Below are 13,525 nucleotides of genomic sequence, written 5' to 3' on the forward strand. Positions count from 1 at the left end.
CACGTTGTAGAAACAAGTGGTGCATGTGTGGTGGTGGGGCAGGGTGGGGGGGTGGGGGGGAACAACCAGCAGTGACAAACGGGGCTTTCCCTAGGAGAAATTGTGGCTGGGACTTGGTTTCAGAAACCTTCTGTTGATGACAAAAAAAGGAAAGAAAACTAACGTGTCCCCTTGCTTGTGGAGGGGAACAGGACTCTGCACCCCAGGCTGAGCTGATGTCAGAGTGTGACTCACTCTGAGTTTGCTCTCAGGTGCCTCCAGAACGGACAGTGCAAAGGGATGTCCTTGGCACAGGTAAATAATGGCTTTAAATGTCTGCTGGAGCTTGAGGAAAAAGGCAGGGCAGGTGCAGCTGTTTCTGGAGCTGTCTTTCCTCCTAGCCAGTGGATTGTTTCACCAGTCTCCGGCGGGGTACAGGGCTGCAATTGCTATTCCCAGAGGACCTCATCTGCTTCCTGGACTTGAAGCGTGTGCTTGCTTTGGGTTTACAACATTTTCTTTGCAAGTAAGAAAGCTCAAAAGCTTTAAAAAGAGACCCCACCCACACCCTGAGGTTTGTCTGATCCCAGCAAACTGAGCTTTAAGAAAACCACATTATCATGAGGCTTGAGGTAACATGCTGTGAGTTGGCAGTCCTGGGTCTGCTGGTGATGGGAACAGCTTTATGACTTGCAGGGTTATGGTGTGCAGCTGTTGCTGGACATGGCGACACTGTGCAGCTGGATGGTTCTGTCTGTGGGAAGCTGGACCTGGCAGCGAATTGCTTCTGGCCCGGCAGCGCCACTGTGTGTCTCAGCATCAGCTGGCTCTGAAGAAACAGAAGAGCCATGCTCGCTTTGAGCGGGCCACTAGGACTGGCTTTGACAGACCCTGGTTGAGCCTGAGTTGCTGGGAGTAGCAGCTATGCCCAGCCGTGCGTAGGGGAGAGGGTGAGATGGCACCTGGGCTGCTGGGTTTAGCTCCAGTTGGCAGGTTCCTGACCCTGATCCCTGCCCTGACCACGCAGGTTGGAGGCAAGGACGCTGCTAGCAGAGCAGTGGTGGGTTTAGACTGCCTTGCAGCCTGGGCCGGTGGGAAACACACCGTGGGCGCTGGGGCTCAGGCTAGGCACCGTCTCCAAAGGCCCTTATCCTGACTCGGGTCTGTGGTGGAATTGCTGAGTTCATCTCCTTAGTCTCCTGGGTGGTGGAAAGGGACCTCAAATCCACCCTGGCTTTGCTGTTGTAGGGACTTTCTGCCCATTGGGAGCAGGGTATTTGCAAAGCCTGGTGGGGAGCAGCTACCTACTTGGGGGAGATGCTTTGCTCCTGGATGGCCACTCCAACCCCCAAGGAATCTAGATAGCCCAGGGCAGAAACCAACCTGCCACCGGAGGGGAAGGCACCTGGGAGCCCAGCAAGCCCTAGCTCCTGAGCTCCCTGCAAGGGATCTCAGAGCCCCTGGCCCCTTGGTTTGCCAAGCTGGGCATTGGGCAAGCTGCTGGAGTCTAGAGGTGAGGGCCCAGTAGTTTGCTTGGGAACTCAGACTGGCAGTCCCCTTGGCCAGCTGCTGGGAAGGGCCAGATCCCTGGAAGCTTGAGTCTCCAAGCTCTTGGCTAGTGACGCAGCTGGGGGTCCCTGCTGACTGGTGCAGTCCCAGCAGCCTGGGCTTTGACAGGATGCCAGAAAGCCAGGGAGCCACCGGCCTCTGAGTTTAAGCTTCAGGCTACACTTCTACCTCATTATATCTCTTTACAACGATCCCCTGTCTTACTGTGCCTAAGACAGACCACGCTCTTATACAAGCAGCTCTTCAGGACTTTGTTTGATCCTGGTTCAAAGCCTGGCCCCTAGGCTGTATTTTCCACAAGCAGTCCCTTTTCTGGAGACAATTAACTTTATTATGGGTTTTTTTTCTATTGCACAAGCACTCCACTTGTCTTATCCACTAGATATCTCCAAACATCCATGTGCAGTGAGGGGTACTGCTATTTTAGTTTCATTGTTGTCAGGGGCTGGAAGGAACTTACAGATCATCAGTCCAGACCCCCTGCATGTGGGCAGGAAGGAGTCTTCCTCATAGGACTCATTTGCTGCCATGGGTACAAAAAAGTGAACAGGGAGAACAATGGGGCATTAATATTTTTGCTTCAATTTTGACTCTTTACACTCTTCTGATCGCTGGACTGTGAGCAACTTGGGCCAGGAAGTTTATCTGCGTTTGCACAGTGCTTGGTGGAGCAGGATCCTGTCCCATAATTTAAGCTCCTTGGTAACTTAAGTAGTCTAGTCTTTCTGTATCCAGCTGTCCACATCTGTTACAGCAGGAAGGGCAATTTAAAGCTAAGCTTCTGGAGGCCTCTGTGTATGAGCAGCATCTGGTTATAGCACTTGTACAGCCAAGCTTTTACAGTGCATTTTTGCTCATTATGGTCATGTCCAGATGAGCATGGGCATTTGTTTCCCCAGGGACAAGCAGCAGCAGCAGCATACCTTGTGCCACTGCTACTTGTCCCTAGGAACGCCCCTGCCACATGTCCTCTGGCATGTGGCACATTACTTAAGTGGGGTAGGGGAGGCTGGGGCCAGCAACTGTGCTGACCCCAGCACCCTTACCTGGGGTCCTTGGGGAGCTGCAGTTGTGGTGATCCTGTTGCTCAGAGCTCAGCCGGAGCCACCCATTTTGGCCAGCGTGCACTGCCTGGCTTTCTTTTCATGCAGTTCATTTTGACCCCAGGATCAAAAAAACCTCCAGCACTGCTATTCTGCAGCACAGAGAACAGCTGAATGTGCAGTGTGTGGTGCTGCAGACATACCACAGAGCTGCACTCACTTGGATACACCCAATGTTAGCATCCAAACAACAGATGTAAAGATAAGCACATTGCTACTTGAGGAGAAAAGCAGTAAAAAAAAAAAAAAAATCCTTCCAGATAGTTTTGTGTGGATTTATTTCAAAGCCTTGTATGTTTTCAACTGGATGTTACAGTCTTCAAGAATGTTAAGTACAGGAAACAAGAAAATAGTGCTTGGTTTACATCCCATATTTAGATAAGGAATGTTTGGGGATTATCGGTTCTGGCCTGAACAGAAACATCGCAACTCAATTAGACTCAGTGAATAATAGGGTCCACCACAGGCTTGCCCTGCACCTTGTTTTAGCTGAACTCCATTTCCCCGCATCTGATAACCTGGTACAATTCAGCCACCTACGTTTCAGCCAAAAGTAGCACTCGAATTGGCAAGCCGATACAGCTAGTGTTTCCCTACTTAGCTATTTTTCACTGACCTCTAGTGGTCGTTATTGTGGTTACAAGCTAGTTTAGGGTTATCAGACTTCACAAAAGGGGTGATGAGAGTTGTGTTCCAATAGCTTATTTAACATGTCTCCCATCTATATAGTTGGGCTGATAAGAGAGACTGGCAAGCTTCTAGACCAGTGATTCTCAACCAGCGTGCCTTGAGATCCTTTCAAGGGTGCTGCAGGGTGCCACACAGTGTCAGCACTGTTACGTGGGCAAACATGACTTATAAGATAAACCTACAGATTTCAAAAATGAATTAATTGCTAAAGACATCCTGACCTGTTGTGGTCTTTCTGAGTTCTCTGCAAGAGAAAAATTGCTGTAGTATTTTTTTTGTAGCCAAAAAACAAGTGGAAAAAAGAGGTGGCATTTTCAGAGGGATGCTTAGTCTAAAAAGGTTGCAAACCACTGCTCTAGACATATCCCAAGGTGCCAGGAAACGAGATATAGGGAGGGGGTGAGGCGTGTGCTTGTAGGGAGGACAAAAGACATGAAATGAAAGACTTCCAAACCAGTTGTACCAGGCAGATGAACCGCCATAGGTTGTTTAATATATTGCACATGTTGTAAACAAAATAAAACTGATCCGCATTTTTTTTTGCATAAACATTAAGACAAGGCAACACACTTTCAAATAATCCTCTTCTATAAAAAACTCTCAGAAAAAAACTATACATTTACTGAATGAAATGCAGCCCTTCCAAACACTAGGATTTTCACTGCTGGAAATGACTTACGACTTGACTAAGTGCTTCCCCTCCTCACCCAGACACTTCCAGGAGAAACAGATAGGACAGTAATTGGTGCAGAAATAAGCTCAAGGATACCAATGATTTGTGCACTACAAAGCTGGTTTAATACAGGTGAACAGTGAAACATTGTGCGTATATTGGGTGTACCTGATGGCTTCAGATCGGTAGTGCACTGGCTCCCTTCTCTAAACACCTAAACTAATTGCACTGCAATATTAATGAGAATAAGCTTTCATCACAGTTCTAGGTACTGGCTTTCTTCTCAGGCTCTTCCTTGTTAGGATCTTGTTTTAACTTGTAATCGGCCAGGGCTGCCCTGATGGCATCTTCAGCCAACACTGAAAGAGAAAGATGAAAAGTTTTCAAGCTTTTTTTTGTAAAAAAGGCTTACGCGCCCAAGCACACCTGCTTCTGATTTTCTTTTGCAGGTCACCCAAAACTGATCAGAATATTTGACACACAGGTGCATTTTAAAGCACCTCAGCGACTGGTCTCAATTCAAAGGATCTTGAGAAGCACAACACAGCAGAAGGAAATGTCTTCCTGATCTATGGCACGCAACTGGGTTTGGCTGTTACGTCTTAAGTGTATACTGACAACTTACTAGAACAGTGCAGTTTAACTGGAGGAAGGCAGAGCTCTTTAGCAATATCTGTATTTCTTATCTCCAAAGCTTCATCCACCTGAAATAGAAACGGAAGATTACATTCCGGCTGTGACGCTTGTTCCTAACCTCCTGATGTCACGTACAGATATTTGTTAAAGGGATGCTCTTTTAAAACCTGTACAGTCAGACCTACAGTTGTATGTCAGAATGCATTTTTTTTTTTTTTTTGCAAAAATATATCCTGATATAGATATAGCTCAACCTCCTATATCAGAGTGCATATAGGAACAGTGTAAGCTGTGATCCTGAGGACAGTGGGATGGGAGAGGAAGGCTACAGGAACAATTATGAGTTCTCCTGGTTCACATAGTGCTTTAAGGTGTTGGCTGAAAAACACTTTTTCCTTGCTGCATCAGCCACGGCCACATTTGCAAAACCATCGAGCTCTGCATTTCCAGATGGAGGAACAAACGCCTATGAATAACTGCCCGCAAGGATGGGATATTCTTAGTCCACCCTCCACCCCTCCGAGTTTTCTCAGGGCAAGATTTCTACCAGAGAGTGCACTGTGGGTCTTACCGTCTTCCCTTTCACCCACTCGGTGGCCAGAGAGCTCGAGGCAATCGCCGATCCGCAGCCAAAGGTTTTGAATCTTGCATCAACGATCTTCCCGCTACTGTCCACTTCTACCTGCAAGAGTGGCAACGAGGCCGGGTTTAAAGATGCGGCCTGGCACTGGGCATAGCCGCCCGCACGAGGCTCGAAACAAGACGGAGCCACGGGACGGGTAACTCTGCAAGCACGTGGCCTCCTAATCCGCTAGGCTCCAGGCCTGACGCCCGCTCGCCAGTTTCCCCGGTATTGGGCCTTCTACACGCTCCTCATCCCCGCACAAAGGAGCAAGGAAGACACCGGGGAAAGCAGCACCCTGTGGAGAAGGGCGAGGATTTCTGCTCCCAGCCGCCCCCCCCGCTTTCCGCCCCCCGCACCTGCAACTTCATGACGTCACCGCAGGCGGGCGCACCCACCAGCCCTGTGCCCACGTTCTTGTTGCGCTTGTCGAGCGAGCCCACGTTGCGCGGGTTCTCGTAGTGATCCACCACCTTGCGGTGGTAGCCGCGGGACAGCTGCGCCAGACGCCCGCTCGACCGCAGCGCCGCCATCTTGCTGCCACTCCCCCTCCGTCACGTGACCCTGAAGGCGGTGCCGCCGACGTCTCCCGCTACGTCCCCGCGCTGGCTAGCCCCGCCCCCCGCTACGTCCCCGCGTCGGCTAGCCCCGCCCCCTCCTCGCGCGTAATGGCGTTGCCACGTGCCCCTGGTTAACCCTTTGCTGGGCGGTGGGAAACGAGGGTTGAGCCCGGTAGCTGATGATTTGGGGGTGGGGGTTGACCCCTGACCCCTACCCCTGAGGAAAGGGAGCTGGGTCTGGCCCCCAGCCCGGGGGCAGGGTTGTATCCTGGCTCCAACCCACTGTGCAGGGATTTTGGCGTTTCCAACCCGCGAGGAGCCTGGGGGGCTGCGAGCGAAGCTGCATTTGGCCCTGTGCGCTGCAGGTGGCTTTACACAGACGTGGCTGAAGTTGGTTCCTTTTGCCCCAGGCCTTAGTCCCGGTTCTTGGTGCCTTTTTCCCAAGCTAATCTTTACCCAGTTGAAAGTGGCTGGCAATCAACTGCTAGAGGGGCAGGTCATCAGAAATGTATGTTTGCTAAGAGAAACTATCAGGGCTCATGGGCAGTAGTGGCGATGCCCAGCTGTGCATAGGAGAGGGTGAGATGGCTGCTGGGCCAACTAGATTTCTGCAAAAAAATTCTTTCACTGCAAGCTTTCGCGCACCAACATCCTTCATCAGGCATGGGAGAAAAGATTGTTTGCCAATACAACCGGCAGGTCGTAGCACCAAGCAAGTCCATTGCTCTGGGTAAAGAGCGGAGATTAGGCTGGGATGCCTGGGCAAAAGCTGCATGGGGGGCACCCAAAATGCACACCTCCACCACCGGGAAGACGACTGGGCACTGCCCGACCCGAAGTACGGGTTGACGCACCAGCCTGCCAAACACCAGCCCCCCAGGCCTTGCACTAAGGTCGCAACCATGAGTTTGGGCAGGGATTTTGGGGCAAAATCCTTTTTGGGTCGCTTCCAAATCTTCGTCACGGGGGGTGAGAGGGGGGAGACTCTCCAGGAGAAACTGGTCTGGGCACTACCCCACTTCAAGCATGGGTTGGGCCCATTTTGACAGCGATTAGGAGCAGCTCTGCAGTGTCTCCAGGGTTGGGGATGGGGAAGTGTCCCGGTGTGTGTCATTCCCCAACATGGTGCTGCAGCACTGGGGGGATGGAGGGTGCACATACAGTGCGGATCCTTGCAAGGAATTGCCTCTGCCCCAAAAAGCGAGCGGCTCGAGCTGAAGCAACCGGAAACCCACTGCAGCACCAGCCCAGCTTCCTGCATTGCACAACCTGCCACACTCAACATGGCGGCTATGCCGCGCCCCTCCCTTCCCCAGCTCCAGCCAATCCCGGCGCTGACCTTCTCGAAGGCCCCAGCGCCCTCCGGGGCTAGAGGTGCTTAACAAGTTGCCTGCCAGAATGAAGCGCAAGAGGAAGTCGCCGGTCCCTTTCGGGAGGCTCCTGTTTTTACAGAAGGACGTAGACGACTCTCAGCGGCGGATCCTCCCCGCCCCCGCGGCCGCCTGCAGGAGTGAGGAGCCTGGAGCCGTCAGGCGCGCCTCATGACAGCCCCACGCGGGGCAGGCGGCAGGCGGCGGCACAAGATGGCGGCGGCAGCTGAGGAGCCCGCGGCGGCCGCGGCCGAGGAACAGCAGGAGCGGCGGGCCGGTTCTGAGGAGGAGGAGGAGGACGATGAAGATGAGGAAGCTGGCGGCGGCGGCGACTCAGAGTCGTCGGGGGATGGCGAGGATGAGGAGAAGGAGAACGAGGCCGAGATCCAACGGCTGGAGGAGCAGGTGGGGCCGGGTCGGGCCGGGGGGAGGTGGGTGTCCCCTCCTCCCCCCACGGCACGCGGTCTCCATGGCAACGCGCCGTAACGGTCGCCGGGGCCTCGCGTGGGGGTGGCGGGAACGCGCGGGGCATTTCCACGCGGTAACCCTCCCACCCCACACCTGGGGCGACACGGCCGAGGGGGGCGTTCACGATCGCTCGAGGGTGGTAGTCAATCGAGGTAGCTTTGTTCGGGCGAGGGGGCCCAAAGCGATGGCGGCCCCGGAGCCGGATCGGGACCGCAAGGAGCCCCCGGGGGGAACGGCGCCGTAGGCCGCATCTTCGGTTCTCCTGGCTTAGGTGTTGCGGCGGCTTTGACGTCGCCTTTAATCCTCCTGGTTTGGGTGTAACTGCGTCCAACAAACTGTAAAAACGTCCTCGTTTTAGCCCTCCTGGTTTGGGTGTCGCTGTTGGTGGCTTCGCTAAACCGTAAATTGTCTTTGATCCTCTGGGTTTAGGTGTTGCCGTTGGTGACTTCAACAGACTGTAAACTCTTTAATCCTCCCGGTTTAGTTGTCGCTGTTGGTGGCTTCGACGTCATCTTTCATCCTCCTGGTTTAGGTGTTGGTGGCTTCAGTGAACTGTAAAACGTCGTCTTTGGCCCTCCTGGTTTAGGCATCGTTGGTGGCTTCGACGGACTGTAAAACGCACCCCAGCGTTAAGCTCCAAACGCAGACATTTTTCTGAGCTTGGCAGATGCAGTAAATAAAGAACATTTATGATCTGACAGATCAGAAATGATCTCTTTTTGGTAAAATTGCTCCTTTTGGCTGTTTTTTGTAGGAGGAATTGAGGCCCTCTGGTGTTTGTAGCTGACAGATTTTCAGCTTTGTAGGTAGAGGTTGTTAAAAACGGGCAGACACAGCCTCACGTTTACAACTGAAACAACAGCCACGGTCGGTGCTCCTGGCAGTTTGGGGAGGCTCGTGAGCACCCGGTGAACCAGAGATATCTGGTTCATAAGCAGAACTGCTTGATTGGAGACCCTGGTTGAAGCCATGGCAGGTTAAGTGTAGAAGTGTTGCGAATAAGTCATTGGGTTTATGTCCTTGAAGCACCTTGTATTGCTCCATGACAGGGAAAGTACAGTAGTTGTCTGACACAAAGAGCCTGGGCCCGCTGACATGTTTGTAATCTAGCCGTTTGTCTCCCAGTTTTATGCTCCAGCTTGTAATGCTTCCTATCTGACACCTTTTTCATTTCCTTTCAAAAAGCTTTCAATCAACGTGTTCGACTACAATTGTCACCTGGACCTGATAAAGCTCCTCCGTCAGGAGGGAGAGCTGGTCAAGCTTCGAAGAGCTCGCCAGAAGATGAGCGAACTCTTCCCACTCACTGAAGGTATGGGAGCTCTTGTAGCAAATGCCGTCCCCTCTGTCTTGATATGAACCCTCCTCCCTCTTCAGAAAATAAACTGTGAGTGTTGAGTGAAATATTGGGGTTAAATTTCATGAAGAGTTCACAAGACCAAATTAGGTAGACACATTTGACCGCTCTTACGCGAATATTTTAAGCAGTAAAATTGAGTGCTGGGCATGCAGTGGCTAAAACCTTAAAATTTGTCTTTTTTTTTTCTGAATTTACTGGTTTAAGTCGCAGACAGCCAAAAGATCGACTTTTTTGTTTTGTTTTTGGTACTCACAGCAGCTGTGTGTTTCTCTGTTTTGCCTTGCCAGCTTTGCGGTAGTAGGGGGACCCCTTTTTAGGGACAAATGCAATCATTCTGGCCAAGTACCTGTTGGAGTACACAGAGGGGCACCAGTTGTGGGATGGTTTTAGTTCAGGGCACAGGGAATTATGGTTCACAGCACAAAGGACCAGCTGTTCTCCTCCTTTTAAATACAAATTTGCCCATAGGTATGGTGTCCAAATGGGTAAAAGCTGGCCAAAAGTTAGTGCAGTTCACTGTAGGTAACTGTCAGGTTCCAAGGCCTGTTTTCTTTTAAAAGTAATTCTCTGCTTAGATTCTTTTTTCAGTGACATTGTAATGATCCTACTTGTTTCTCAGGCTCTGGAATGTTCTTGGTTGATGGGGTCTAAAATGCCTGCTCTTTTACAGAAATCTGGCTGGACTGGTTAAAGGATGAGATCAGAATGGCTTCAGAAAGCGCTGATCGAGAGAAGGTGTATGATTTGTTTGAGCGGGCTGTGAAAGACTATATCTGTAAGTTGCAGATGCATCCTAAAAGTACATTACATTAGTGTGAAATATTCCTCCTCAATTTTTTTTTCCTGGAAAGAAGAGAATAGCTGCTTGGAAAACCTATGTAAGAGCAGTGAATTGCAGTCAGGCTCATAAGATTGTAGACTTGGCAACATCTATTTGAAGCAGTTTGCTGCTGTCACAGGCAGGAGACAGTTAACACTGTGTTCTGGCTTTGCATCAAGCTGTTTCTGTGAAGAACTTCCTGCACCTACAGAATCCCGTATCCCATAATGAATTCTCCTTTTCTTGTTTGGGGCAAATCAGTGATTTTAAAAGGCTTATTTTCACCACCTTGTTCTTGTCTGTAGACTTGGTTTCATTAGTTACTGCTGCCTTCAGTGTGTGCCTTTGTGTTCTTTCACTATAAAAGCTCTTTCAGAGTAGGGTATTGGTAGTATCACAAAGACCCTGTGCTTAAATCCCCTTGTAAGTGCCCAACCCCACTCATGCTTTGCAGCAGTGGACAGTGAGACTTCTCATTAAAAGACAGGCTGGTGTTTGGTCCTTATCTACACTTCTTTGCCAGATGGTGGCTGCTGCTACATACCTAATTAGAGCACTAACTTACTCTTTCCCTTCATTGTGGTGGAGGGTTGAATGTGCACCATCTGTGAAGTGGAGTGGCAGGTTTGGTGTCATCAGTCACAGCCCTGTAGTTAGGGTTTTCTTCAGATCTGCATTTAGACCCATTCCATAAATCGCACATCCAGGGAGTTAAATCCTAATTTGTCATAACTGGGTTGTTTCCAGCAAGGCAGATGGAGTTGCCTACCCAGCTCTCCTGACCTTTGTTCCGTCAAAGAACATCAACTAACTTTCTTTTAATGCTAGTTTTTTGATTGCTGTCAGACTTCACTTACACTACACACCCCAATTACAAAATCCTATGCAGAGGGTAACAGAGGAGGAAAAAAGCCATGTCAGTCATGGGAAACATGGAAGTGACAGTTAACATGGCTTACCTTTAGGGATGCCAGTTGATAATTGGGAAGAAGGTAGAGAGATGAACTATAGTGGGGAAGTATTAGAGGATGAGAAGGGGAACTGGTGAGTGGATAGCAGGTAATGTTTTGAATGATGGTTAGAGTGTTAGTGAATGGGTCTGTATCATTGTGGCGGGAGGTGGCCAGTGGTGTTCCGCAGGGTTCAGTTCTTGGCTCTGTGCTGTTCAACATCTTTATCAGTGACTTAAATGAGGATGTGGAAAGCATGCTGGCCAAGTTTGCAAATGATACTAAGTGATGGGGAAAAGTGGTCACACTAGGGGGTAGGATGCAGATCCAAGCAGATCTGAACAAGCTGGAAAGGTGGGCGGAGTGGAACTGGATGCAGTTCAGTAAGGATAAATGCAGAGTACTTCATCTGGGGAGAAGTAACCACCAGCATGAATATAGGTTAGGAGGAGACGTCCTGGCCAGCATGATGGCTGAGAGGGACCTTTGGGTTATAGTTGATCACAGGATGAACGTGAGCTGCCACTGCAGTGCTGTAGTCAACATTGCTGATAGCATACTGGGATGCATTAGCTGATGCATCGTGAGCAGGGCTAAGGAAGTGATACTTTCTCTCTACTCGGCTGAGACCCCAGCTGGAGTTCTGTGTCCAGTTCTGGGTGCCACACTTCAAAAAAGATTTGGAGAATCTTGGAAGGGTCCAGAGAAGGACCACAAGAATGATTAAGGGCCTGGAGGATAAACCTTATGGGGAAAGACTAAAGGATCTGGGACTGTTCAGCCTGGGGAAAACAAGACTATGGGGGGACTCGGTGGCTGTCTATAAGTATGAAAGGGGTGAGTATCTGGAGCTGGGAGGAAAAACTGTTCACCAAGATGCCCAGGGGAGGACAAGGAACAATGGCCTTAAACTGTTAGAGGATGGTTTCAGGTTGGAAGGAAGGAAGAACTTCTTTATGGTAAGGGTGACCAGAATCTAGAATAGACTTCCCAAGGAGGTGGTGCAGTCCCCACCCTTGGAAGTCTTCAAGAGGAGAAGGGACAGACACCTTGCTGAGATAGTTTGATCTCAGCAGTATTCCTGCCCAGAGCAGGGGAGTTGGACTTGAAGATCTTTCAAGGTCCCTTCCAGCCCCTAATTTCTATGACTTGCTTCCAAGGGCCTGTGCGGTCTAGCATCATTCGCCTTAATTCTTATGCAGTGCCCAGAAGCAAGATATAAGTGACATCTGTTGGCCGAGAAATTGCAGCTGTTGGTAGTAGCTCAAGAATGTGGCATAAATAATAATAATTTAGCTTCTCTCTCCCTCCATGGGATTGTAGTAAGATATGTTGTCAGTGTGCACTGAAGACTGCATATATACTGTAAATATTGGGTGATACAGAAATGAGCATGGGAAGGAGGCTTTTTCCCTCCTGCCCCTTCTTTTAACATTCCTGATGGCTTTTGTTTAGGTCCTGAGATCTGGCTCGAGTATGCTCAGTATTCCATTGGGGGCATTGGGCAGGAAGGAGGGATCGAGAGGGTCCGCTCGGTATTTGAAAGAGCACTGATTGCTGTTGGCTTGCATGTCACAAAGGGAGCAGCCATATGGGAGGCTTACCGGGAGTTTGAGAATGCCATCTTAGAAACAGCACAGGTAAGGTTTGGTTTTCTCCACTGTCTTACACATGAACAAATGGTGGTGTTGTAGGCCTAAGGAGGGTGGGGGCACAGCTTTTCAGTAATCAGTACATCACTGGTAAAGAAGAGCTTGTCTCCACATTTAGAGCCATTCCCAATTAAGTCCAGGCATGGACACTTTTATTCAGGACTAAGCAGCCCCACACTGAGTTCATACAGAATTTTTATTCCCGAGTTAGACAATCTCAGTCCCAGCAATTAATTTCCTTCCTCATTTTCTGTTGGCTTGGCAGTGGGGTAGAAATGGCCTGAAATGCGTGCCTTGAAGTACTGTGTTTTTAAACGTTAGTGGTTTTTCCCCTTAATATTAAGTTGAATGATTCAACGCTTCTGAATTTCTGCCTTAGCTCGGAAATGATTCATTCTTCTCTACTCTCTGTGAACTTTGACTTTTCAGTGGGTATTTCCAGAGCACATTCTCTGAAATGTGCAAGCATGAAGCCTAAAAACAACTGTCCCACAGCTGATCAGTAATATCCCTACCCTTGTATGTTTACAAAAGAAGATGTTGAAAGGGAATTGCTTGCCAAATGCTTATATCTTCTTGAAATGGAGTAATTGGGAAACAGGTGTTAAAGAATTGAGACTATGGTCAGAATTGTCAGGGGGATTGGAAATGTAAAGAGGCCTCATTTGGTATGTGATCTTCAGGGTTTATTCAACCGGGTTAGAAACTGGCTGTTGCTGCCATTGAATTGGTGAATTGCTGTGATCATGCCTCTGTTTCTTAAAGTCCTGTAGCAGGCCTTGGTAGAATGGCTGTCATCGTTTGAAATGTGACTTACAAATTAAGAAACTGGGGGACTGTGGTGTCGACATCTACACAGTCAAATGGGTCGCCAACTGGCTGGAGGGCCGCACCCAGAGAGTGGTAGTGGACGGGTCATTTTTGACTGGGAGGGATGTGGGCAGTGGGGTCGCCCAGGGCTCGGTCCTTGGGCCAGCACTGTTCAACATCATCATCAGCGACTTGGACAAGGGGGTAAAAATCACCCTGTTCAAATTTGCTGATGACACTAAGATGTGGGGGGATGTGGGCAC

The 13,525-nt window shown here is 49.8% G+C and overlaps 2 protein-coding genes across 2 annotated transcripts in view; one reads left to right on the forward strand and one right to left on the reverse strand.

Annotated features, from left to right (window-relative positions):
• Nucleotides 1-3,796: 3,796 nt before the first annotated feature.
• On the reverse strand, nucleotides 3,797-5,842 carry ISCU (iron-sulfur cluster assembly enzyme). Its single transcript, XM_019507207.1, has 4 exons — nucleotides 5,632-5,842; nucleotides 5,222-5,332; nucleotides 4,640-4,718; nucleotides 3,797-4,373 (listed from the first exon to the last, which is right to left on the reverse strand). The coding sequence occupies exons 1-4, from the start codon at nucleotides 5,803-5,805 to the stop codon at nucleotides 4,279-4,281; spliced, it is 459 nt and encodes a 152-aa protein (XP_019362752.1). The 5' UTR covers nucleotides 5,806-5,842; the 3' UTR covers nucleotides 3,797-4,278.
• A 1,567-nt stretch (nucleotides 5,843-7,409) lies between these two features.
• The window catches only part of SART3 (squamous cell carcinoma antigen recognized by T-cells 3), a 21,258-nt gene continuing 15,142 nt past the window's right edge, over nucleotides 7,410-13,525 (forward strand). The window contains exons 1-4 of the mRNA XM_019507208.1: nucleotides 7,410-7,607; nucleotides 8,856-8,982; nucleotides 9,701-9,805; nucleotides 12,256-12,440. Coding sequence (XP_019362753.1) covers nucleotides 7,416-7,607; nucleotides 8,856-8,982; nucleotides 9,701-9,805; nucleotides 12,256-12,440 — 609 coding nt within the window. The 5' untranslated portion in view covers nucleotides 7,410-7,415. The remainder of the gene's footprint in view (nucleotides 7,608-8,855; nucleotides 8,983-9,700; nucleotides 9,806-12,255; nucleotides 12,441-13,525) is intronic.

Source organism: Gavialis gangeticus, unplaced genomic scaffold (genome assembly GCF_001723915.1).
Source record: "Gavialis gangeticus isolate Ggan-Ray unplaced genomic scaffold, GavGan_comp1, whole genome shotgun sequence".
NCBI classification, from domain to species: Eukaryota; Metazoa; Chordata; order Crocodylia; family Gavialidae; genus Gavialis; species Gavialis gangeticus.